This window comes from Chroicocephalus ridibundus, chromosome 1, assembly GCF_963924245.1.
Source record: "Chroicocephalus ridibundus chromosome 1, bChrRid1.1, whole genome shotgun sequence".
In the NCBI taxonomy this organism is placed as follows: domain Eukaryota; kingdom Metazoa; phylum Chordata; class Aves; order Charadriiformes; family Laridae; genus Chroicocephalus; species Chroicocephalus ridibundus.
Genome location: NC_086284.1, coordinates 136,762,453 through 136,787,027, shown reverse-complemented (window position 1 = coordinate 136,787,027; position 24,575 = coordinate 136,762,453). Strand labels below are relative to the sequence as shown.

At 38.8% G+C, this 24,575-nt stretch overlaps 1 protein-coding gene across 1 annotated transcript in view; it reads right to left on the bottom strand.

Moving 5' to 3' along the window:
• The window catches only part of ATXN10 (ataxin 10), a 108,102-nt gene that overhangs the window by 5,323 nt on the left and 78,204 nt on the right, over nucleotides 1-24,575 (bottom strand). The window contains exon 10 of the mRNA XM_063322628.1: nucleotides 12,862-12,925. Coding sequence (XP_063178698.1) covers nucleotides 12,862-12,925 — 64 coding nt within the window. The remainder of the gene's footprint in view (nucleotides 1-12,861; nucleotides 12,926-24,575) is intronic.

The window sequence follows — 24,575 nt, the reverse complement described above, 5'->3', positions numbered from 1 at the left end:
CTGCTTTCTTAAGTCTCCTTAATAGTTATTAATACTAAGGAATTTCTAAATGTAACATCCTTGGTGGAGAGTTTGATTTACTACATACTGTAGATACTTCTTTTTTTAGTTAGAACATTTCCTGCACTACAGTTGATTTTCAATGATTAAGTGATTAATTAGGAAACCTTCTTTCTTAAGAGTCATTTGGCCTAATGAGAAAAAGAGGATACTCTTTGCCCAATTCCACTACCTCATTTAAATCAGATTTTTGACTATTTAAATATCAACTACATTTTAATCAAATAGATTAAATATTTAAACAAACAGATGATCTCCAGAGGTCCCTTCCAACCCCTACCATTCTGTGATAGGAAGAGATATAAAACCTTACCGAGAAAGACAAACCGCATGGATTGGAACCCTAGTCAAATGGGCTGTTTATGCAACAGCTAAAGCCACCCAACTTCTCCAAGAGCTTTTTTTGGAACAGGTCTATAGAGCTAGAAACCAGAGATACTGAAAATACAATTCTTGTAAATTATATTTCTTTATGGTCTTCAACAAGTAATCCAATTATCACTGAAACTTCTGTAGACAGGAATGAAATACTAAAGCGTCACGTTAGAAGAATCACTTCCACTTACAGACCTGACTGGACCACACTGAAAAGACATAAACCATTTCCCCTTCAAGTCTTTCAGTCCTTTTAAGTACTTTTGTTTCACAGCAACACGAAGATAATTCTTCTCCCCATTAAAAGAGGTCTCTAGGCAGCCACTGCAACTGTTAATCACGGTTTGGACCAATGCACTGTGATTGACCACACGTAGTAGACAGTCAGGATTTTGGTCCCTCACAGTCAGCCAAACTGCTTACAAAGCTCTACAAATTTCTTCCTGTTGGGGGTTTTAGTAATTGTATGAAGTCCTAGAAGGTGTATACGATAATAGCAATTCCTTACAACTCCTTTACACGATAATAGCAATTCCTTACAACTCCTTTACCTTTTTTACATAACTTGTGCTTAAGACATTATCAAAAAACTAGTCACAGAAAATGTAAAGAACAAAAGGTTTTTATCATAATTTATTTACTTATTTTAAAGAAGCTAATTCATATTTATACCTGATGTTAAATTATAAGCATCAGAAAATTTCAGGAATTTAACCTATACAAACTTAAATTACTCTGCCTAGAAGTTAGAATAAATAGGTCTAAAATATTTCACCCGCCTGTATTTTTATTCCATAGCAGTTACCAGCTATGATTGCAGTCACTGCATTCTGGGTTTAAAAGACAGAAACAGGCAGTGCTGTATCAGCTGGAAATGTCCTTCTGTCCTTCCCCTGCTTGACTTGGCTCTTGCAGAGCAGACACAGCACAGCTCATTTAACCTAGAAGCCTCCAAGGTGGAGAGGCACCATTTGATGATGGAAGAGGCATTTATTCCTGATCACGCTTTTTAGGGATAAGATTTGTAACGCTGGGGAAGCTAAAGCAGAGGTTCATTTCTGCTACAGGTAACTCTCATCTGGTCCAAGAGATCAGTAGGAAGGCTGGACCATCCACCGCCAAACAAGCTTCAATCTCCACCACTACGTGGCAGCAAAACTTCACTGGAAATGCATGAACTAAGATTCCTGCAGCCAGCCCTTTCTACTCCTTACTGGGACAGGAAGACCAGGGTGGGCTGCTCATGCTTACTGCAAGCACTCTCCATACAAATTTGCTTCCACAAAATATTTTGGTAAAGGCAGCAAGCCCATCCCCAATAACCTGAACAGCTCTGTAGAAGACCATTGCTTTGCCAGAGAAAGATCTCAAAAGATACCATCTCATAATAGACAAATGGGCAAAACTACTCAGTTTAAAGCAATCAAAATGGTTTCAATACCAAGGCAACATTCTCTGCAATTCACAGCCTACAGAAATTAGGAAACATCCATAGCAGAGAACAATCGTACATGAAATACTTTTTCCAGTGCCCAAGCTTTCACTAACCTGCCACACCAGTAATTATCTCTTCCTCTAGCAGACAAACACCATCTTTCTGGCTACCTGTATTTATACCTGTCTCTGAACATCCTTACCTATCATCTGTAATGATGAATCGACTTCTTAAAGTGTGCCTTGTGGGAGAGAGGTTTCTTTAAAATGGGACTGATATCTACTGTATAATCCAGACAGGCACGTTGTATCTTATGTATAACTTTCAGTGAAAGTTCACCCATTAAAGTATTTATGGCCAACAAATACACTTTAGGACCAGAATGGACAATTATACCTCTTTTTCCCAACAGTTCTGCACAGAACACAGACGACCAAAAGTCAGTCACTCTTGAAATCAATTCTGTTTCACGTACAAGATATTTTCAACACCTTTTTCTGAAAGACACCCAATCTTGACCAGATTTCACTGTGTCCCTAAATAAACTGTTCCAGTGGCTAAACTCATTACAGCCCATGATTTATTTCTGGTTTAGATTTGTCTAGAATTATTTCCAAACACTGATTTTCATTATAGATTTTTTAAAAAGTAATTCACAGGTGATAATCAAGGCACTCAGTAAGCATCTTTTGCATGAACTAAAGACAGAAACTAAGGGAGATATGCCAAGCGTTGCATAATTCTTGTACCTCTTTCTTCCATTCATATTTTTCAGCATCCCTTTTGAAGCATCGGCATCAGAGCTACATAACAAATTGTGCCAAAATTTGCTATATGGCTGATTACAGGTGCAATGCAGTTGCCTATTCCTTCTGCCTATTAGTAATTCAGAAAAAGTGAAAAATAAAACCTCAGAGTATTCAGTTTCCCTCTCACTCCTAGCTACAAGGAATGCCACAAGTAGAGCCCAAATTCTCCAGGTCATTCAGAAACACATTTTCAGCACTGTCCAATTCTGACACCCAGACCCAAATCATAAGGCTCATTCTTAGTTCCAAAGCTTGACTGCATTTAACTACATATTCTTCAGTGATGTCCAGCTAAACAGTACACAATGTTCATTAAAGAGCTGCTTACTACTTCAGAAATGTGGGTTACTAAGACATGCCTTACCTAGAGCAATGTGGGGATTTTTCTCCCCAGATCACTAGTATTTCTAGGTTAACAGATTACACAAGACACCAATGAACAGCATTATATACCCAGACTGCTAGTAGTCTTTAATGCCTGCCAGCTAAATGACATTTAATCGATATTGCGTGCACCACCTTTCATGTTCTGTGGGACTTAAAAGCACAGTGCCAACACACCTTAGCATACTATGAAATTAAACACAAAATTTCAGCCAAGTACTCCAGAGCTACAAAAGCCATACTACATGTTTAGCTATGTCAGGCTATTTTTATTATATTGTCTCTTATGCCAAAACTTACAGAACTTTAAAAAAAATTAAGCCATAATCTCTAGTTTGTTTTACTTTTTCCTATACTCAAACTTGTAATTCTAGCCTAAAACCATGAATATGACACATTCATTTTTGCTGCTTAGGCTGCCAATTTTCAAAAAAATTACGACTTACATTTTTAATAGAAACCCATAATTTATGAGTAACTATAAATCATCTGGTTTTAAAACAGAAAGAATCACACTCTTGATCAATCTCAAGCTAATGCTCCACAGTTACAATATTCTATTCTTCCAGTCCCTTCTATTACACTAATCCTATTTTAAGAATTCATGAAAATTAAATCTGTTAGTTATCTGTAAGAGGTACTGGAGAGTTAGCAGGTTGTTACATTAAAAAGAAAAAGCTTCAATTGCTGTTACCTAACTGTTAAAAATGCCTTAGCTTATCTTATTTTCCCAGGTACAGAAAAAAAAAAAGGCAAAATTCCATTAAGTTGAAACTCGTGTATCAAATTACTATTAAAACCTACCACAACATTGAGATGTAAGGCACTAAAGCATAGGGGGATAGCAATTGTGTTCACAAACTGATTAAATATCAGGCAGACCGTAGTCATTTTGAATTTCCTTGGACATGTAAAGAAAAAAGCTCCACCTACACAAAGAAACATATTAATGTCCATTTATATGCATACATATGGAAATAAACAGCCCTTCTAAAATGCTGTAAATGAAAGGTACAGAAGTCAAATAAAACTTTCAAAAATTTGGCAGTAGTCTCAAAAACCCAACCTAGTTAATACCTGAGATGTCGTCAAGCTAATTATAATTTATCCCTCTAAGGCAGACGACAAGATAAGCTGAGTCACAATTTGGACAGAAGCTCTTTTTCTATTTATAATCTGTGGAGATTAATCTATTTATATAGATTCAACAAGGATCTGTATGCCAGTTTATCTATCAGCACAGTGCTTGAGTATTTTATTGATTCAGGGTTTCTGAATAACTTACACGGCATAACTCCCATGCTTGCTGCTTTTGGTAATTTCAAACATCCCTTTATGACAAATAATCAAAACAAGGAAGGTAAATGAATCTCCAGTTCCAGTCTCATAGACATCAGATGATGTCCAGTGTGCATCCAAAAATAACAACAGCTAAATAAATGGGTGCTTTGAAAGATGCAACTGAATTATAACCAACTAAGGTTTTTCTCCCATGTTTTGCAAAATAGCCATTAGCCACAATTGTATCTGCTACAATTTCAGGAAATGGTTGCATCTCCTTGAAGAAATCTCAGAACACCAAGAGACAAGAACAAATGAACAAGGTCAGCGGAATGGACTGCAGAATATCCTTAGTAAGAAAGAAATGGTTAGACTTTGGAAACCATTTTGGAAATAGAAAAACAAACTCTAAACAAAGATCTGGAGAAATGAGAGAAAATGATTTAAGGATCAGGAAGGAGCTACATAGGACAATGCATTCACCAGCTGAAGTTACAGATTGTTTTAATAATAAAGCCTGAAAATAGGACAACAGAAAAATGTCAGAATAAAGATATTATGCAAAGCATTGGCTATATGACATCTGAATATTCTTTGGAGGCATGCAACATCAAGACAGACTGAAATATGATAAGGCGGTTGTAGAAGGCATTCCATTCTCAACAATATTTTTGAACCACTCCTAGCTTTATTTAAAAAAAACAAAAACGTTTGGGTCTCAAATTTCTAGTGCTCTGTCTCAGCCCAGAGGGGAATTTTTCAAAAGAAAGTCTACAGAAAAATCAAGCAAGCTGTTTGAGCTATAAAAGCAGTGAAATATTATATTTTCTCTGTTTCTTTTTTTTTCCTTTTTTTTTTTTTTTTTTCTTCAGTGCTCCTGGTAACTAAAGATCCGCTTTCTTTCAAGAATTCAAGCCTGTCATGGATTTAAATCCACCAAGAGGATTAGGGCAGAGGACAAATATGACAATATTTGGTTTAGAAATAGAGTTATTAACTTTAATTCCTCACTTTCACATGCATGAGTTGGTGCCTACAGAGATTACTCTTCTCAAGGGATTAGAAATATTATAATGTAACATTTGAAAGAGACTTCTTGCATTCTGTACAGCTCTGTCAAACTTTCTTCATCTCTAAGGGGGACCCTGTACATCTCACAGGTTTCTTAATGATGGTAGTTGTATGTACTGGAGCTGCGTAGAAGTGAGATACTGAAGAACAGACTTAATATTTACATCTCTGCAAATCTGCTTCAGTAATTTATATACTCTCAAGGAAATTAATATTCCTCTGGCCATGAACTCTGAATTTCAGTATTTTAATCATTCTGCAGATGCACTAAATAAATTGCATCCTGAAATTATGGAACCAGCAACCTGAAATCTACCATTAGAAACTACAAATTTGTTAAATGTCCAAACACAAAACTTAATCCGTGGTCATTTATGGAAGAAAAAAAAAGAGACAGCGCTTTCATTTCCCAGAGCACCTTTTCCTGTGCTGCACACTGCGTTCCTCTTGTGGTCTTAGTCTTTTTCATGTTACGGAGAACTTTGCATTTGACACGAGAAAATTAGTTTTTGGGGAACAGTGTGGGTTACTGATATAGGTAGTAGATGCAGAACATCTCACAAGAAAACGTCACATTTTTGTTTTCATTCTAAAGTAAACATTTTCTTAGAACAAACATTTCAGAAGCGCTGTTTTGAGTCATAAATTAAATCTAGCAAATATCATGCTTAATCCTGATGTGGTAGGTTTTTTTTTCTTGATTCTTCACTTTTAGGTGAGTTCTGTTCCAAAGAGTTTGCAATATACAGAAAAGATAAACAATGGGTTCAGGCATGGCAGTTGTATTATCCCAACTCTTCAGATGCAAAGCCACTGTCAAGAGTAATTTACAATAGGATTAGGTTACACAAATGCCTCCTGTACCCTACCCAACAGGGACTGCGTACCTAGTTCCTCCCCCTGCAGAGCTTTACAATAATTACCCTTTAGAGACTTTTCTCAATATCATCTAGAAAAATCCTACTCAGAATGAAATCCAGACCTCTTCAGTCCATTAACAGTTCTGCAAGAAAAACCCCAGTTACTTCCAACGCTTCTTTCAAGAGTGTAAAAATGCCCTGATGCAGAGTGGCAGAAATAGGCACTGGCGGTGGGCAGATGACTTCCCCAAATAAAACCAAAAGCACTGTTTGGGAATAGCTGTGTTTCCCCCTTTCACCGTGAAAAACAACAAGAAGGTTGAAGACTCTTGGGAATCATTTAGGAAACTGGCCCACCACTGCAGCTAAAAAAACCCCTTATCATACAACACTGAGGGATTCCCTGGTGAGCCACATAGCTCCATCAGTATCTAACAAAACATAGCTATAAGGAATTCACAGCAACTTGCAGGAATGGGATAGGATTTGGTCTGCTGAATAAGGTGAAAGAAATAAGACCCTCTCAGAGACTGTTCTTGCTCAATGAATAACCACACTTGTACCTGTTCCAGTTTCTAGTCTGACCAGTCCATCTGAATATAATTGTAAGACATAAAGAAGGAGCTAAGGTTTGTGCATATGCCACAAACAGAAATCCTCCACACTCTCCAGGGTTTTCGAGAAGAATTCTCAGCGTGTAGGAGTTGAATTGGACTGAATTGGAGTATGGCAGTACAGCGACTTCTTCTTGCTTGACCATTTTTTTCATTCTAGTTCCAACTATGGTAGTTGGCTGCCACTCAGTTGATATCTTGTGTTGGTTTTGGCACTAGGAACCTAAAGGTTCAGGCCAACAAATTTCTGCTCTTTACCTGTGCTAACAAGTCTCATTCTTCCACTGCCAACCTCTACCACTGCTAGGTTGCTAAAAGCTTACTATCTACTTTTTTGTTAAAGTCATAGTGACAATCGGTACTGGTTTACAGAAAATAATCTTCTAATAGTGTTCTGTCTCCGAGGATAAGGGCTGCAGCTGCAGCAGCCTGTAATAATGCAAAACTTAAGCCATCTACCAAAGAATACACTTCTATTCAGCCTAGGTAGACTTCAAACTTACTTGAGCAGCAAGGCAAGTGTCAAAGGGATGAGGAAAAGCGCAATTTTTCCCAGGCGAACAGAACTTGACTGGGCATGAGGAAGTCATTACTGCTTTCATCAGTAGTCTTGGTCTTTTGCATTGACCATATCCACTGAAATAACATGATTTTATGTATGCTTATGGAAATATAGAACCAAATAGGTCACCTCAAACTACTAAATGCATTGGCAGTGCCTAAAGTGAGCTTTCCAAAGAAAGGCAGCCATTACTAATGTAACATTATGCTGTATTTTCTTGCCAACATACATGAGATAGATAGCCACATTTACGTGAAAATGCTCAACTCTATCATGGTTTACTCTAAAAAGTTAACTCACACTCCTATTTTTGCTTTCTACTGGCTTCTATTCAGCTGTGAGGCTTTTTTACAGTATGTGGCCTATTTTAGGTTGCACTCTGTAACTTAGAAATAAAATGTCTGTCAGCTCCCCCCAAAGTCTTTGATGGCATCTCGCAAAAACAAACTGCCATTGTTGTAGACCATTGCAACTTGATTTCTTCTAGCTTTAGCCAGAAGTTTCATGAACCACAATTATACTTGCTGCTGCCATGAAGTCAGAAGTATTTTCAATCTACCTCTCAGATGACTTTCAAACCGAATATAATAGAAGAAGCTTAGGGAAGGAGTATCTGAAAATTAACTTATATTTTCTACATTTTCATCCATTATTCCAACTAACGGGCCTGTGTATGGATATCGACAGCAACCACAGTTTTTGCTTTCACAAATGCTGAAAATTCTTACTCTTAAAACATAGCCAGCTGGGTGTATACTCATATATATAAACATATATATATGTGTGTGTATATACACACACACACTACACAGCAGGGTATTTTTTCTTCAAGTATGACTCCCCCTTTCTGCTAACAGAAAAACATGCCTGATTAGGGGTTAATATAATATGGGCACTTGCATACGGTCATTCCAATTAAATTCAGACATTCACAAAACCAATTTATCAAGAGACCTACTAGAAGAATCTCAAAAGGGTAAGACTGTCAAGCATCCTGAAAAAACAAGAATATTCCATCTTCAAAACTGCATTTAACTTCTGATTTTCAAGTTTTATCAGTTTAACTAACAGCTATTACGTTTTAGTACTTTGGATAATACGTCTTTTTTCCTTAACTTAGTAACAAATATTTTTAAGGACAGCCATTAAATAAAAAAAAAAACCAACCAAAAAAACCCAACACCCCCTCCACCCTCCCCCCCAAAGCAGAGAAGGCACATCTTTGTGTGTTACCCATGACCCTAAATGTTAGGGAGGAGCATAAAACCAGACAATTTAGTTAAGGTAAACTGCAAAGCCTTCAATAATAAACAGGCTAGTTTATTTAAAGTCTTCCATAAGCACCTTTTCTGTACGGTTAGGGTCAATAGTCTTTTGATCAGAACGGGCTGGCCTCCCTTCTTATGTTTGCCTTAAGCCAGCGGAATCTGCGAAAGGTCAGAAATGAAGCTGAAAGGAGCAGTAAGTGATTAGCATAAGGTAAAAGACAAGAACAAAAAGAAGGGCTCTTGTCTGATGCTACAGCCTGTCAGAGATGAGGAAGATGGTGGCTCAGAGAGCAAAACAGAAGAGATTTTCATTTAGAACACCTTTTCAACCCAAGTAACCTGAAAAGCAGGATCTGGAGTAAATTTTTTAGTGTTATTACTCAGAGAGGCATCTCCAACCCCCTCTGCTATTCTGTGGCAGGATAATTTATTTGTTTTTAAATACCAGTTACGTAAGTAAAGCATGACACTCCCAACTTTTCAGAAGCAGAACAAGAAACTGCATTTTCAAAACCAGAAATTTATCTCATGAAAGAACCTTTCCTTAATGCAAAGGCAAACAAGTCCACTTGCATTTTGAAGCACCCTTTTTTCTTTTGAATACAGAAGGACCGTTATGATTAGGATACAGCCAATCCAACATGGAAGATTTAAAGGGTATACGAAAAGTTAAAGTGACATTCAGCCTCCTCTGAACTTTAACTCTTCAGACCCCAAGATCTGTAATGAACTGTATCTCCGCAGTCTCACTCTACCTTTTACTCTGTGCTGAAAGACTGATTGCTACAGTTGAAAATCTGGCATCTTTCAGCCTTTCTCCATTGAATTTACTTGGAACCATGCAAAGTTATAGTAGCTGAAAATTTAAAATACCAGTTCAAATAATCTTTGCAAGAGGTACAGAAAATTTGTTCTTAACTGTCCATAATCATCTTCATGTCTGTTACTAACAAGGGTGGGGTTTTTTTTGTTACTTTTACTCAGGAAATATCCATAAGGAAAAAGTACCATTTGTTAGTATAGTTGAAGACGACACAAGTCTGCCTGAGATGTAATTAGACAAGGTAACAGTTCTCCCAAAATGGGCACTGAAAGACGAATTCAAACCTAAAAAGCTAAAGCAATGCAAACACGTCAGCTGAACTTCAGCTAGCAATCTCATAAGCGATGAGCCTCCTGATATTTTTACGCACATTACAAAACTGTTCAGAACCTCAAAGGATGCAATTTTAAGGTAATGACAGGTTTACAAAGGAATTTATTTTGGGATAAGAGCAGACCCATTTCCTCTTTCAGTATGCTTCCATACGCTACAAATAAAAAGATTTATCAAAGGATTTCTCCTCTCAAAGGTAATAAAAAGCTCTTTTAACATCTAACATGGCAGTCCAGCTTCTCCTGATTAATTGCATACTTTAGGGAAACTATTTTTTTTCCCATCCAGAAAAAAAATCCCATCATTTTTACCACAGAAGTTACATTTTTCTTTGGAAAATTTTGTATGTGTAATTTGGAGGCAGGACTTAGTTACTAAAATGTAGGAAATCAGTATATCAATTCTGTGTTCAATAGAAAATATAATGACATCTTATCTGTCGACCTTGGGTGTCTCCAAAAAGATAAAGCTCAAAGAAAAATGTGTATCTACGAAGACTTTACTAAAAAAAACCTAAGACATTCTTATATAAAAGGAATCTGGATGAAACTTTTTCCAGTTAGCTTTATCCAAGGAGAAATCCGAGTAACACAGTCTGAAACCACAAAAACAGGCACTAGAAACAAGAACGTAGAGAGAAGTTTCTGGACATGACTCCCTGAAGGAACCCTGGCTGAACAGCTACATCGAGCTTTCCCTTGCAGCTTTCTACGTCACCTTGGCAAACAGCAGCCCCACTGAGTGATCATATTTGAATTTTGGCAACTCTCTCAACACCCAGCTCAAGAGGTGCCGAAATACTTCCTTTTAATTAGTCTTCCTTGAAATGAGAAAAGTGAAGAAATATATTCACTCTGGATCATAAAGTTACAATGGGGGCAATTTTAAGATGTTCCAGTTTTAAGCAAGTAGGCTTTCAAATCTTAGTAAAAGATTCCTCTGGTTTACAAGCATCACAAAACAGATTTGTCCCAGACAGGGGTGGGTGCAGAGAGGGAGGAGAGAAACAGTAGAATCTCTTCAGAAGATTGTTATGCAATGGAGTCAGGCACCTACATGCTACTAAGGACTTGGTTTGTAGTGTCTAGAAGTAGCAGTGAAGCCGGTGAAAGTAAAGACAAATTCAAACTGCAAACTCCTCTTCTGCTTCCCTGCATAAGACATGCTGAGAACGCAGCAGATGAGGAACGTCAGAAGCAGGAGAGCAGCAGGGGAGCATTGACTTCACATAGCACAAGAACACCTGGAATAGCTCTAGGTCAAAATGATAAACAGAGCAGCAGCCAGAAGCTGTGCTCCAAAAGCTGACGCAGCAAACTGTGTCACAGCAGGCTAGTCCACCCTCTGCCCAAGCGCTACTTACTTTTTCGTCTACCTGAATACCATACACTACAGATCAGTGGTGAAAGCTCATATTAAGAGGTGTCATTATGTCTAGTAAGTCTTTATAAACCAAGTAAGCAAAGTTTTATCCTCTGGTAAGAAGTTTATAGTACAGCCATAAAATGTCAGCCTGTATCAAAAGGTGTAAGAAGTTCCACATTGCTCAAAACGCAGTAAAGGCTCCTGTGGCATTTTATTTTCATTTCATTCCAGATCGTAAATTACAACTCTACCCTTTGAAGGCCTCAAACTTTATCCTCTTTTATTAACAGCTAAAATGAAGGATTAATCCTAGAAAGAAATTCTGAAAGTCGTTGCACAGCTGTGATTTCCAGCAAAGGAAGAGTAACTTGGGATTGAAATTCCTTACTAGGTTTTCTCAGACCTGATCTTCTGCTTAGGGAAAGGTAACTTTCCCTGCCCTTCCCACTGCATCCAGGAGTGCCCCTTACCAGCATCGGACTGCGGAAATAAAACTCTGCTACTCAGTGCACTGTCAAGAGACACACCGTCAGACACACTATTGCAACTATAGGAATAGCGACGAATGTAAAAACCTTGCATATAAAGCAACCAAGTGAGTAACTCAGAGGATACTTAACACCCTCCACCCAGCTTGGTAACATTTTGCTATCACCTGTCCCCACATTATTTCATCCTTTTAAGACATATTTATATATAGATGATGTTCTACAGCACACAATTATGAGAAGAGGCAACATTTTCACAACTTTTTTTGTTTTGTTTTATGATACTTGTTAAAAAGCAAGCTTTTCTCGACAAATTGATTTAAAAAACCTGTTTCTCATGTTCAGTATAAGAAAGCTGACATTACTTTAGACAGGAAAGGCATTTGATTTCCAGATGCACTTATCAGAAACTTACAAGGAGCTAATGATTAGATGACAGAAAATAATAGCTCACCCACTGAACAGACCAGCAGGATTACTATGCAGTTCATGAAGAGATGGCTAAGTCTGCTTAACAACTGTTTATCTTCAATGTAAAGTTATTTCCCTCTAATAGTAATCTATCTTGGAAAGTCTCTGCTCTTAAATCACAGGAAAAATAATCCCAAATATGAAGCACAACGACATTTATATTAAAATCTCCCCAACATTTCAGTAATCTGCGTCATTAGTTCTCTCCATTATACACATTTCATTACAGCTTGCTAGCCTTGTGTCTGTGCTTAGAATAAGTTCTCCAGTCAGAATTAACAAGCATAGAGAATTGATGGGGTACTTATTTCAGTCTACTGAATAGATTTCAGTTGAAGGAAAAGCTCTGAGATCTGACACAATGACCAAACGTAGTCTTAATTAAGATTTCTGCCACAGTTAGCTCTCTGAATTGAACATTTGTAAACCAGTAATATTTATTATTTTAGGAAATAGAATATAACCACAGTTCAACTTCCTTAGACTCCAGTTCACGAAAGCATATTTATGAGTTTGCTCACTTCTGAATCTAGCATTTAAATACAACCTAGGCCAGGCAGACTTAGGTATAAGTGAAAGCAATGCTGGCATAAATATATTAAACCCTCACACCTTTTCTTATGAATCATATTCAATAATTAGAATTCTTTTGTAAAGGATACAAGGATTGTTGTCATCAATGCTGCAGTTGTCCAGGATCAAGGGGATGCCATCTAACTCATAAACCTAAATAAAAACAAAAGTTTAATTTAACAGATGTCTCAACAATTCTGATGACGTTTCATGCAAGAAATACATAAAAACATAACAGGGATTTTTGTTTCATCCAAAATATTAAACATATTAACAGGAATTGCAGAGTAAATCTGGTATTATCACCAGTAAGTATCAAAAAAGAGTAACACAGGCAGACATTAATTTCACATTCTTCCTTGATTTAGCATGTGTTTTGACTGAGGTATTGTCTGTGTCATGCTTCTCACACCGAGCCAGAGAAGCTATGCTTATTGGCAGCTCATGCTTGCTTCCAGAAGGAAGAACCACGAAAAACTGCTGAGTGAAAAAACAGGAAAAAAGAAAAAGTTGAAAAATATACCTACACATGCACAAGAGTCAGCACGGGGACACATGTCTTCTGTATGTTCTGTATCTATACAACCTTCAAAAGCAATGGGTTACCTGTATGTACCTAAGCACAAATTCTTTATATCAAATAAGAGCCACTGACTTTTTTCCTTGGATAAGGTGTTCATTACGTTACTAGCAAACCAGCAAAGATGAGATTGACAATTTTTTATCTTCTATATATACATATACATGTGAATTCACAGATTACGCTAATACGTTTTTGTGTGCGGATGAGGTAATAACGTATAATCCTAACAGACTCATACCTACATACACACCCACACTACCAAGAACTCAGGGCAAGCTGATGCTAACTATAAATGTGTAGCATAATTATCTTAAGAAAAGTATATTCCATAAGAAATTTATCTAGACTTCTAAGGTACGCTGTAACACCATAAATGATCATGTATGTTTATAGCTCTAGAAGGTGTCACGCATTTAAATGAAAACCTGTTCTAAATTACCCGCAAAATTTCAACCTTGGAAATAACTTCTTAAGACATATAAGCATTTTTTTTTAATTACAGAAGTATTTTTAAAAAGACTTGAGAGCATAAGGATTAATTGTTTAGATTCTTATACCTGTATATTATTTACATTCTTCAAGCCACCTGGCCATGATCCTGGGCAACCTGATCTGCATTTAAGCAGGGGGGTTGGACAAGAGGTTCCTCCAGAAGTCCCTTCCAACCTGAACCATTCTGTGATTCTGATAGCTAAACTGTGCTTGTCGAAATCTTAAATTCTTTAATTCCTTAAAATTAAATGTCAAACAAAAAGCTGGTGGGCAAAAGAATTTAGACAGAATGTCAGTTTAGGTTGTGGCTTGATGATTGTTGTCTCTTCCATCTTTTTTTCCCAAAACAAGGTACACTTTTATGTACCATGTCAAACAACAAATGAAGTTTACACTGCAGGATGGATCAGATTTCTGAAATGCAAGTTCTATGGTAAGAGAGGGAAGTCGGGTAGGAGGAGATTCAGATGTGAAATACAAAACAGACTATCACTCAGCATAACTGAATTCAAAGACAAATCTGAGCACATCCCTCTTACAAGTTCCTTTTCAGATAATCTTATTGCAGCGTCTCAAGCTACAACATGAGAAAGTAACAGTAACAGAGACGGAAACAGGCAAGGCTTACGTATAACAAAAACAAAGAGCATCACTAGCTCTTAAGACCTGACTGGCACATCTGTGCTAACATACATAACTATACCTACATGAAATACAGTTAATAATACAAGTTTTAAAATAGCCATTCTTTCCACAAAATTTTTGTGTTTTCTCCAAAAGTCATGCATCGTGTATGATGTCATACTTCAAAGCTTGAAGAAACAATGACCTTTCAGTAATACAGTACTTGCACGCGCTTGGGAAACGTTAGTTCTTTGATTTTCACGCTGCAGCCAAACTCAGATATGCCTACAATGTTACCTTTTATTTTCCATCAGTGAAATGCTGAACAGTACAAATTAATCTAGATTAAGCGCTGTCAACTGAAATAAACCATGCAATCTGTTCCAGTTCGATTCAAATGAGACGTTTGGTTAACAGAGTAAGTAAGCATTCGGGGAAAGTAAAATTTTAATTAAAATCCACACATGCTCCAAAAAGTTACTGCGGGAATATAATGAGATTCCTTCAAGGTTAAGCGGGAACAGAAGCAGCAAACCACAGCCTCAGGGATACCTTAACGTAAAAACCAGTTGCTAACTACCACTGCCTTATACACCCACTGAGAGTCTCTTGAACATCGTAGAATTAAGCTGTACATATAATTTGACCGAGTTAGGCATAGTTTTTGTAACCATGCTTTAGTATGTCACCTGTGACTTACTACAGAATGAAATGAAGCAAGGAAAAGAAACCCTACGATGTTCTCACCCAAGACAAATCTACATACTTCTCAGAGTGACTTGTGAGGTGAAGAGCTCCGATTCCTGAGCAACCACCACTAGAGAAGTTCCAGTCCATGCCCCAGCTGTTCCTGAACCACCAGCGATCCACTGAAACAGCATTTTACAGTAACCTAAAATTCATGCCAGTGTTCTGTAGTGTTCTGGGCTGCAATGTGAGACAATTCAGGAATTGCTCTGCATGTAGCAGAGCCATTTCTGCAACGATAATGCCACAGACAGTCAAAGGTAGGAACACCTGTCCCCCACCAGACTGTCCCACTTGTATGCTGAGAATCTCTCAAATCTTCTCACTCTCATCTGCCTGTAATCTCCCACACCAGCAGATTTTGTAAACATAGAGAAACCATCACCCTAGATCTCAACCTCTTACACACATTTATTGGAACTATACTGCCCAATGCGAAGAGGCTAGTGAATTTTTCCAACTAATCATTGGCCTCAGAGCTTTTCCTTTGAAAAGGAATGTCCGTGAAATGCAAAGTGCAGAGTAACGCAGCGGACTTTTTGCAGGGATCTTCTGCAGGGCTTGGGAAAGGAGTCAATATTGCACAAGCCTCAAATCTCACTTTAAATAAGGTGCAAAAGTATCCTGGGAAGAAAACCTGTAGTGGCTGGTGTGAAGCTGGCTGTAATCCATCCAGATTTTGGAAGAAATTATAGACAGAAATTAAGTAATAGGACAGTTCTGGTGTCTGTCTTGTAAACATAATTACGCACATCGGCCTGTGTTACAAAAGATCACTAAATTTATTCTCCATTTACATTATTAACAATATAGCTGGTCAATAACATGGAACTGCACTGGACTGTAACAAAACCACAAGGTTATTTTATTATGAAGAACTGTAATACTTTGTTCTGAACATTTACTGAAACAGTAAATGAAGCTGCAACCTATGTGTATGCTGAAATCTTGATCACATTTAAGTTAATTACAAAGGTTACTTAAGACAACTTTAAAATAAAAAAAAAAATAAAAATACAGCTCTACGCTAGTGATCTCTAGTGCTTCAGTCAAGGCAGTACCAAAAATTCTGCCCTAATGTTATTATGCCAATTTCTGAAATTGTTTTCTAAAAAGCAGAAAAATAGAATATCCAGCATGCAAAGGCAGGTATCCATCTCTGCCAGTTAAAAAAGACATCTTTCACAACACAGCTTTATATTGCCATCCCGCTTGTCTTCTGTACTTGCCTTTGAAACGTAATGAAGATTAGTATCACGCCAGTGAGAAATTTACATGTATTACACTTAAAAGAAAATGCCTTTGCCAGTGACAAAGTGACCACTAGGGTTTTTTCCTCTTTCTCTGTAGCTGGAATTTAATAATGTATTTCAATTACTTAAACCAGATACTAAACATAAGGTCATGTAGGCAGAGGTTCTGTATAAATATTAAACGAGAGTTTATGAAAGTGACCAGCCCAGACCATATATACTGCTCTCACGGACAAGGAAAAATAAAGTGTTTTATTTGGATGGTTTGGGACATGTCAGTCCTGAGGAAAAAGCTATGCTTTTTTCTCTTGATAACCAATGAAAACATTCAGACCAAAATTACAGTTTTTATTTTATTTTACAGAATTCACATTTATTGACCAATATATAAATAAGGTCACCAGCATAATTAAGGATATCTGCCTGAACAGAACTACTTCTGATAATCTCCCACTATTTTCTCATAAAGTTCACAGAAGTAATTATCATTAACACAATCATACACAGCAGAGCCCAGAAAAAGTATAAATTAACCATAGGCTGTTTCTTGAATCTTTCCCTCTAGCAGCAATGGAGCCAAGCTCAGGGGCAAGACTGCAAATTCTCTGAGCATGACAACGCTTGTCGCTGAATCGATGTGCATCTAGTAAAATGCAACTACAAACCTCCAGGTCTGGTGACTCTATAGCCAGTAACAGAAAACCTTGAGCAAAAATAACCTCTTCAAAGAATCATTAACACTTCAGGCATTGGAAACATTACTTAGTCAACTAAAAGAGTACTATTATGCAAAAAAAGAGTACTATTATGCAACCTTGGACTTCAGGAGGGCTAACTTTGACCACTTCAAGAAACTTCTTGGAGAGATCCCGTGGGCTAAGGCTCTGGAAAGTAAGGGGCTCAAGAGAGCTGACTGGTAGTCAAATACCACTTTCTCCAAGCTCAGGATCGGTGCATCCCTAAGAGCAAGAACTCAGACAAGGGATGCAGCAGACCTGCATGGTTGAGCAGAGAGCTTCTCAAAAAGCTCAGGTGGAAGAAGAAAGTTTACAGCACATGGAAGAGGGGACCGACCACTTGGGAAGATTACAAGAATGCCGCCAGAGAGGCATGAAATGAGGAAAGCCAAGGCCTCCTTGGAATTAAAACTGGCGAGGGATGTGAAGGTCAACAGGAAGGGTTTCTTCAAGCGTATCAGAGGCAAAAGGAAAACAAGAGAAAAATGTGGGCCCACTGTTGAATGAGCTGGATGCCCTGGTGACAGAGGATGTGGAGAAGGCAGAATTACTGAACAGCTTCTTTGCTTCGGTCTTTACGGCTCAGGCCAGACCTCAGGAGTCCCAGAATTCAGAGGTAACAGGGAAAGTCTGGATGAAGGAAGACTTCCCTTTGACTGAGGAGGATCAAGTTAGAGATCAATTAAGTAAACTGGATATTCACAAGTCCATGGATCCCGATGGGATGCATCTGAGAGTGCTGAGGGAGCTGGTGGAAGTCATTGCTGGGCTGCTCTCCATCATCTTTGAAAGGTCCTGGAGAACAGGTGAGGTGCCTGAGGGCTGGAGGAAAGCCAGTGTCACTCCAGTCTTCAAAAAGGGCAAGAAGGAAGACCCAGGAAACTACAGGCCGGTCAGCCTCACCTCCATCCCTGGAAAGATGATGGAAAGGCTCATTCTGGGCGTCATCTCAAGGCATGTGGAGGAAAAGAAAGCTATGAGAAGCAGTCAACAGAGACTCACCAAGGGGAAATCATGTCTGACTAATCTGATAGCCTTCTATGATGGCAAGACTGGATGGATAGATGAGGGGAGGGCAGTGGATGTTGTCTACCTTGACTTCAGCGAGGCGTTCGACACAGTCTCCCACAGCATCCTCATAGGGAAGCTTAGGAAGTGTGGGTTAGATGAATGGACAGTGGGGTGGATAGATAACTGGTTGAAAGACAGACCTCAGAGGGTTGTGATTAGGGGCACAGAGTCTAGCTAGAGGTCAGCGACGAGTGGTGTTCCTCAGGGGTCAGTACTGGGTCCAGTCCTCTTCAACATATTCATCAGTGACCTGGATGAAGGGATAGAGTACACCCTCAGCAAGTCTGCCGACGTCAAAAAGCTGGGAGGGGTGGCTGACACACCGGAAGGCTGTGCCGCTGTACAGAGAGACCTGGACAGGCTAGAGAGTTGGGCGGAGAGGAACCTTATGAAATTCAACAAGGGCAAGTGTAGGGTGCTGCACCTGGGGAGGAATAACCCCATGCACCAGTGCAGGTTGGGGGCTGACCTGCTGGAGAGCAGCTCGGTGGAAAGAGACCTGGGAGTCCTGGTGGACAACAGGGTGACCATGAGCCAGCAATGTGTCCTTGCGGCCAAGAAGGCCAATGGCATCCTGGGATGCATCAAGAAGAGTGTGGCAAGCAAGTCAAGGGAGGTCATCCTCCCCCTCTACTCTGCCTTGGTGAGGCCGCACCTGGAGTACTGTGTCCAGTTCTGGGCTCCCTGGTTCAAGGACAGGGAACTGCTGGAGAAGGTGCAGCAAAGGCTACAAAGGTGATTAGGGGACTGGAACATCTCTCTTATGAAGAAAGGCTGAGGGGTTTGGGTCTCTTCAGTCTGGAAAAAAGACGGCTGAGGGGGAATCTTATCAATGCTTATAAATACTTAAAGGGTAGATGTCAGGAGGATGGGGCCAGGTTTTCAGTGGTGCCTACTGACAGGACAAGAGGTAACGGGCACAAACTTGAGCATAGGAAGTTCCACCTAAATGTGTGGAGGAACTTCTTTACTTTCAGGGTGGCAGAGCACTGGAACAGGCTGCCCGGAGAGGTGGTGGAGTCTCCATCTCTGGAGACATTCAAAACCCACCTGGACGCGTTCCTGTGCAACCTGCTCTGGCAGGGGGGTTGGACAAGATGATCTCCAGAGGTCCCTTCCAACCCCTGTCATTCTTTGATTCTGTGAAAAAGAACATTTATGCCTCTAGTCAACAACAGCTTGAACATATATTATTCTTCCACCAGAATGTAACCAGTTCTTTGTCTTCAATCGATGCAGAAGGCAGAATGAGAAATGTGTTTGTTTCAGCCACAGAAATACATCAATTTCTTAGAAGTTTTGTTTGTTCTAACTATAGATAAGCAAAAGGAAATGCAAAGTCCATGTAAGTGGACTACTAACAGTTTGAATAATCCATACTAATACCCACTCTTCCTTTTACATGTTACTGATATGTACATTGACAAATAGAAAAACAAATTTCTAGTTTAAAAAGCAGTTGGGGGCAGAAACTACAGCCTAAAAACAAGTCAAAAAACGTGAACAAGCAGGAACCATTTATATGGAAAAACTCTAGATAAGACATTCATTACACATTTCCTACCAGAGAAAACGTGTCTCCAATAACATTTAGCTCCAGAGTACGAAATTACAATTCACGTTACGTAACTTAAAAGAAAAATGGTTTCTGGGAGCAACAAAACTGGCAAACTTCACATTTTTACAGACTTGGCTCCTTCACTCTTTGCAGTGCTCCTAGTTCTGTCACACAGCTAAAAATGACGAAAAACACCCAAGTTGCAGCACATGGTTCATAGGTACAGGTGTGCTGATGGGTTGCCAAACGTCAGCCTTAGTTTGCAGTTGATCAGGGATTAAGCTGCCGCTACCCAACTTCCCCTCTCAGGAGCACTACTTCAGGTTTCATTTGCTGAGTCTCACGAGGCAAAAAGTAGGGGTAAAACAGTATTTCTGATACCCACACTTCTCTGACAAATTTGATTTAAACTGTCTACAGGATATAAAAGCTAGAGGAGGTAAAGTAAGGGAGAAGGGGAAGAATAACACAGCTGGGATGGCATGACCTAAGAAAACGAACCTATTGACTATATTTTCTGTTTTCTCTTAGCACCCCAGATTACTGAATTTATTATCTTCTAACATAGTTCTCAAGAGCTGAATCATCAAGATCTTAACATCTGTCTTACATGAGACAACAGCATCCTAAGCTGTACCAACAGGAGCATAGCCATTAGATCAAGGGAAGCAATTATTCTCCTTGGTACTCATTAGACTGCAACCTACTCAAGGGGCTGAAGCTATGCCACGCAAAGAGAGGTTGAGGGTACTGGGGTTTTTTAGCTTGGGGAGGAGCACTTGGTGGCAGCCTTCCCATACCTACAAGAAGCTTACTAAGAAGACAGAGCTGCTCTCCTGGCTTGGGTCCACAGTAGTGTAAATACAGCAAATATGATCATAAAATGAAACTGAGAAGGTTCTGCTGGAGAGAATAAAAAATGTTTTACTATGAGGATATGGAGCAGGTTGCCCATAGACACTGCGGGCATTCTGAAGGTCTTCAAGACTTGTCTAGATAAAGCCCTGAGCAACGTGCTCTGAATTCAGCTTTCAGCAGAAGGTTGGAGAATGGACCTTCCGAAACCCCTTCCCGCCTGAATGACTGTGTGAGTCTAAGACCTTTCCATCTCACTCCAACAAAAGCAAAAGGGCTAAGACCGTGGAAAGAAGCAGAAATCCATTCTTTTCTGCACATTAGCTCAAAACCAGATTCTTTCTACCCTACTATGACCTTTTCTGGGTTATAAAGCCATAAAAAAGTTGTCAGAAACAATTTATCAGAGTATGTAGCAAACAGAAAGAGTTCTAGAAAAAAAAAAAGTTTTGAGGAATACAGTATGATCTATTATCTACATCCAGGAGAACGAGAAGTAATGGGCCTAACGAACAGAACATTCACATTACACATTCAGAAAATATTTTTAACAGTAATGTTTAGTCAAGCCCTGCAATACTCTGAAATATGAGTCTCAAAGACTCCTGGAGCAGTCTCCAATATTGCAAGTCTCCACAAATGACCTGAAAAATCTTAACCGTGAATACTCTAACAAGTCCTGCTCTGGACAGGCGAATAGTAATGACCCTTCAAGTCCTTTCTGTCTCTAAGTCTGCACGACTTTCTCAAACAGAAAATCATACTAGAATAGATTATGCCAAAGAAAAGCGATTCAATGAAATACACATTGGGTATTTGTTGACAATCTTTGCTCATCATTAAAGATATGTTTAAGTCTTATTCCTTCTGAATGCACCACATGAGGATTACATAATGACTATGTAATGAGAAATATATCCTTCAGGCCCTGCCACCAAACAGGCTGACCAACAGGAGTCAGTTTTCCTCGAAGACGTGCTCAACAACATAGGTAACTAATAATTAGACATCTGGGTACAATCCAGCATTTTATTTGAGTAACAGAACAGCTTAATAAGAGTAGGAATATATCAACTGGTTAGGTTAACAAATTGGCTCCTCTGCAGCTATGACGGTATTGAAAAGTATTATTTCATTTTGTTCATTTGTGTGTCTTGGTTTGGGTTTTTTTTTTTCCTTTGTTTTTCTAAGCAGCAGAAGTGACAGGAGATACACAGGAGATTCTACTTCAAATGACAAAAGAACACTTTAATCTGTTGGTGCTAGTGGATTCCTAGGTCTACTGCAGACTACAGGCACTTTGGCTTAGAATAGAGGCAGCTGTGGCTTGTGGCAATCAAGTCTATTATTGGAGTTCACCACATCCTGCAGATCTACTGAAATACTTGTGGACAGAGGCTCCTTTCTCCAGGACATCACAGCAGACTTGCTTAGCTAGTTTGAGGGCTCCTTGCACCAGTATGAATGACTTTGAGAGCTAAGAGAGATCTTTATGTCCATTTCAGTCAAGGCAGTGTACAGAGAATACTCTTCCACCTACTACACTGTTTAGGTAAGCATGTATTTAACATTTTAACATTTGAAATTCAGAAATCATGGCAACAAAACTTGATGCTCCTGCTACATTATTTTCAAAGACACTCTCCCTATTTCACCATTATTCCCCAGAGAGACATGAGGTTTATTTCAACTCCCCTAAAAGAGTTGACCCTTGCCTCTTTCTGGGAGATAAAAAAAAATAATTAAAAAAAAAATATCTTAGAATCTACAAGTGGGATTCCTTTGTGCTGTCCTAAAACTCTCCAACGAGAACTGGTTTAGAAGATGAAGATTTTGGCCTTACTGAGGGGGAAGGGAAGAGAAGAGAACACGAAGGTACCAAGCACACAATCAGGACTGAGCCAAAACAAGCAGAAGCTAGAGTGTCCAGCTACTAGGAGTGGGTAACAAGCCATGTCAGCTGCTGAATAATTTTTTCCACTAGTCTTTCCAAAAGCAAAACACAGGAGTTTCCAGCCATTGAGATGACAATATAAACACTTGAGAATTCAGAATAGGTTCCCGCAAGAGACAGTAACACAACTGGTTCATGTGTTTTTTAAACAATTCCGTTTTCATCATCCACTTATTTACAGTTCCTGAAACAGAAGCCACTTTTCAGTAACAAACAGATGCTGCTCTGAGGAGCAGGCTCTTAGCTCTTTTTAGGTTTGGATCTGCTATGTAAGATGGAAAAAGTAAGGTCTGACACAAGATGAATGTCACTTGAAACACCCAATATTTGGTAGTGTGTCTTTGCCTATCCTGGCAGCAGCAGTAAAAGAAAACAACAGTGCTAAGTATCATCCAGTATTAAACCACTGTGCTTGATATCAGCTGAATTTGTACAAATTTGCAACAACAACAGAGTATATGTTTCTCTACTTCTAGTCACTCATTATCCTATTCTCAGTCCACTAAAACCAGTAATCAGATGGTCTTAGTTTGCTGATTTCAAATCATTGCTATAAAAGAGGTTCTCTTAATTTTTTTTCTTTCATCAGAACACAAAAAAAGAAAGGAAATTAAGTGTAAGAATTAGCTACGTGACTAGATCTTGGCTGAGGACACCGCTCATATAAGATCATGAAAATTTCAAAACTGTGTTTTGGTCCAAAGCAGAATGAAAACTGAAGTCTTCAAATTACTCTACAATTCTGAAAAAATACAGAGATAAAGGTTGTGTAAGTCACATGATTCATTTCAGCCCCTATAATCACCAATTGCAATAGGAAGTTCCAAGTCATTTTGGCAAGCCTCCACTGTTTTGGCGGCTACAGTATTTTTGTCAAGCTTAACAAAGCATTTTAAGCATCTCACAATTAAAATGAAGGTCTTTGTTTTATTGGTTGTGTGTATACTGAGTTTTTTTTGGGGGGGAGGGGAGCTGTTTGTTTGGGTTTTTTTTCTTCTCAGTCTTACATTTTATATTATGTTGGAATAGCTTGTCTTCTGGAACAAAAATTCAAACAGTCCATAAAATATCCCAATTTTAAAAATCATTCACATTGATAGAAAAACAGACTACCACAGAGCGTTTCCGTTGAAGATTTCCTCATTAGTGTTCTACACATGGTCACACACGCATCTAGCTAAAAATCAGCACAACAGTCTTGTGACTCCCTATTAACCTCTTCACACTATTACTCACGCCAACTGTGGTGCTTAACTTCATTTCCTCCCCAACAGCCTGCACACCTTCTTGTTACCGTGTTCTCTCAATATTCCAATTGTTCCTTGAAATCCAGTTCAGCAGAAATATCCCCCGAAACTGCCAGCCGCTTACAACTTAGAGTGAGTGGGAATGGAACAGGAGGAAAAGCAATTCAAATTCATACCCTCTTTTGATGAATACATGCCCTCACTAAAGCCATACGTGTCATCACTCTCCCACATTACTACTGTATTCCAAAATTGCTTCCACTCCCAACATCAGGGATTACAACTTTTCCTTGGAAACTTTTGAATTCAGCAAGCAAAATTAAATGCCAATCAGATGTTCTGTGTTCTAGTAATGACTTTTGGGGTGTCCAGCATTACTTAGCATTCTCCTTTTATTTCACTTTGAACCAACAGTTTAAAAAAAAATTCAATGTCAGACATATAAATTCATTTGTGGTAAAGACAGCAACAAACAATATTCAAATGATGAAAATAACGTGAGGAAAGATCTAGGATGATTTAAAAACATACAATGATTTGTGCTAGTGATTGCTGCATTCCATGGTAAAATTCTGCGGCTAAACACAATAGGATGCCACATTGAATTGCAGTGCTTTGAGTGCACTGATAAGATTCAAGACTAGAAGCAAAGTATGAAAAACCACCCAAGTGGTGGCAGTTT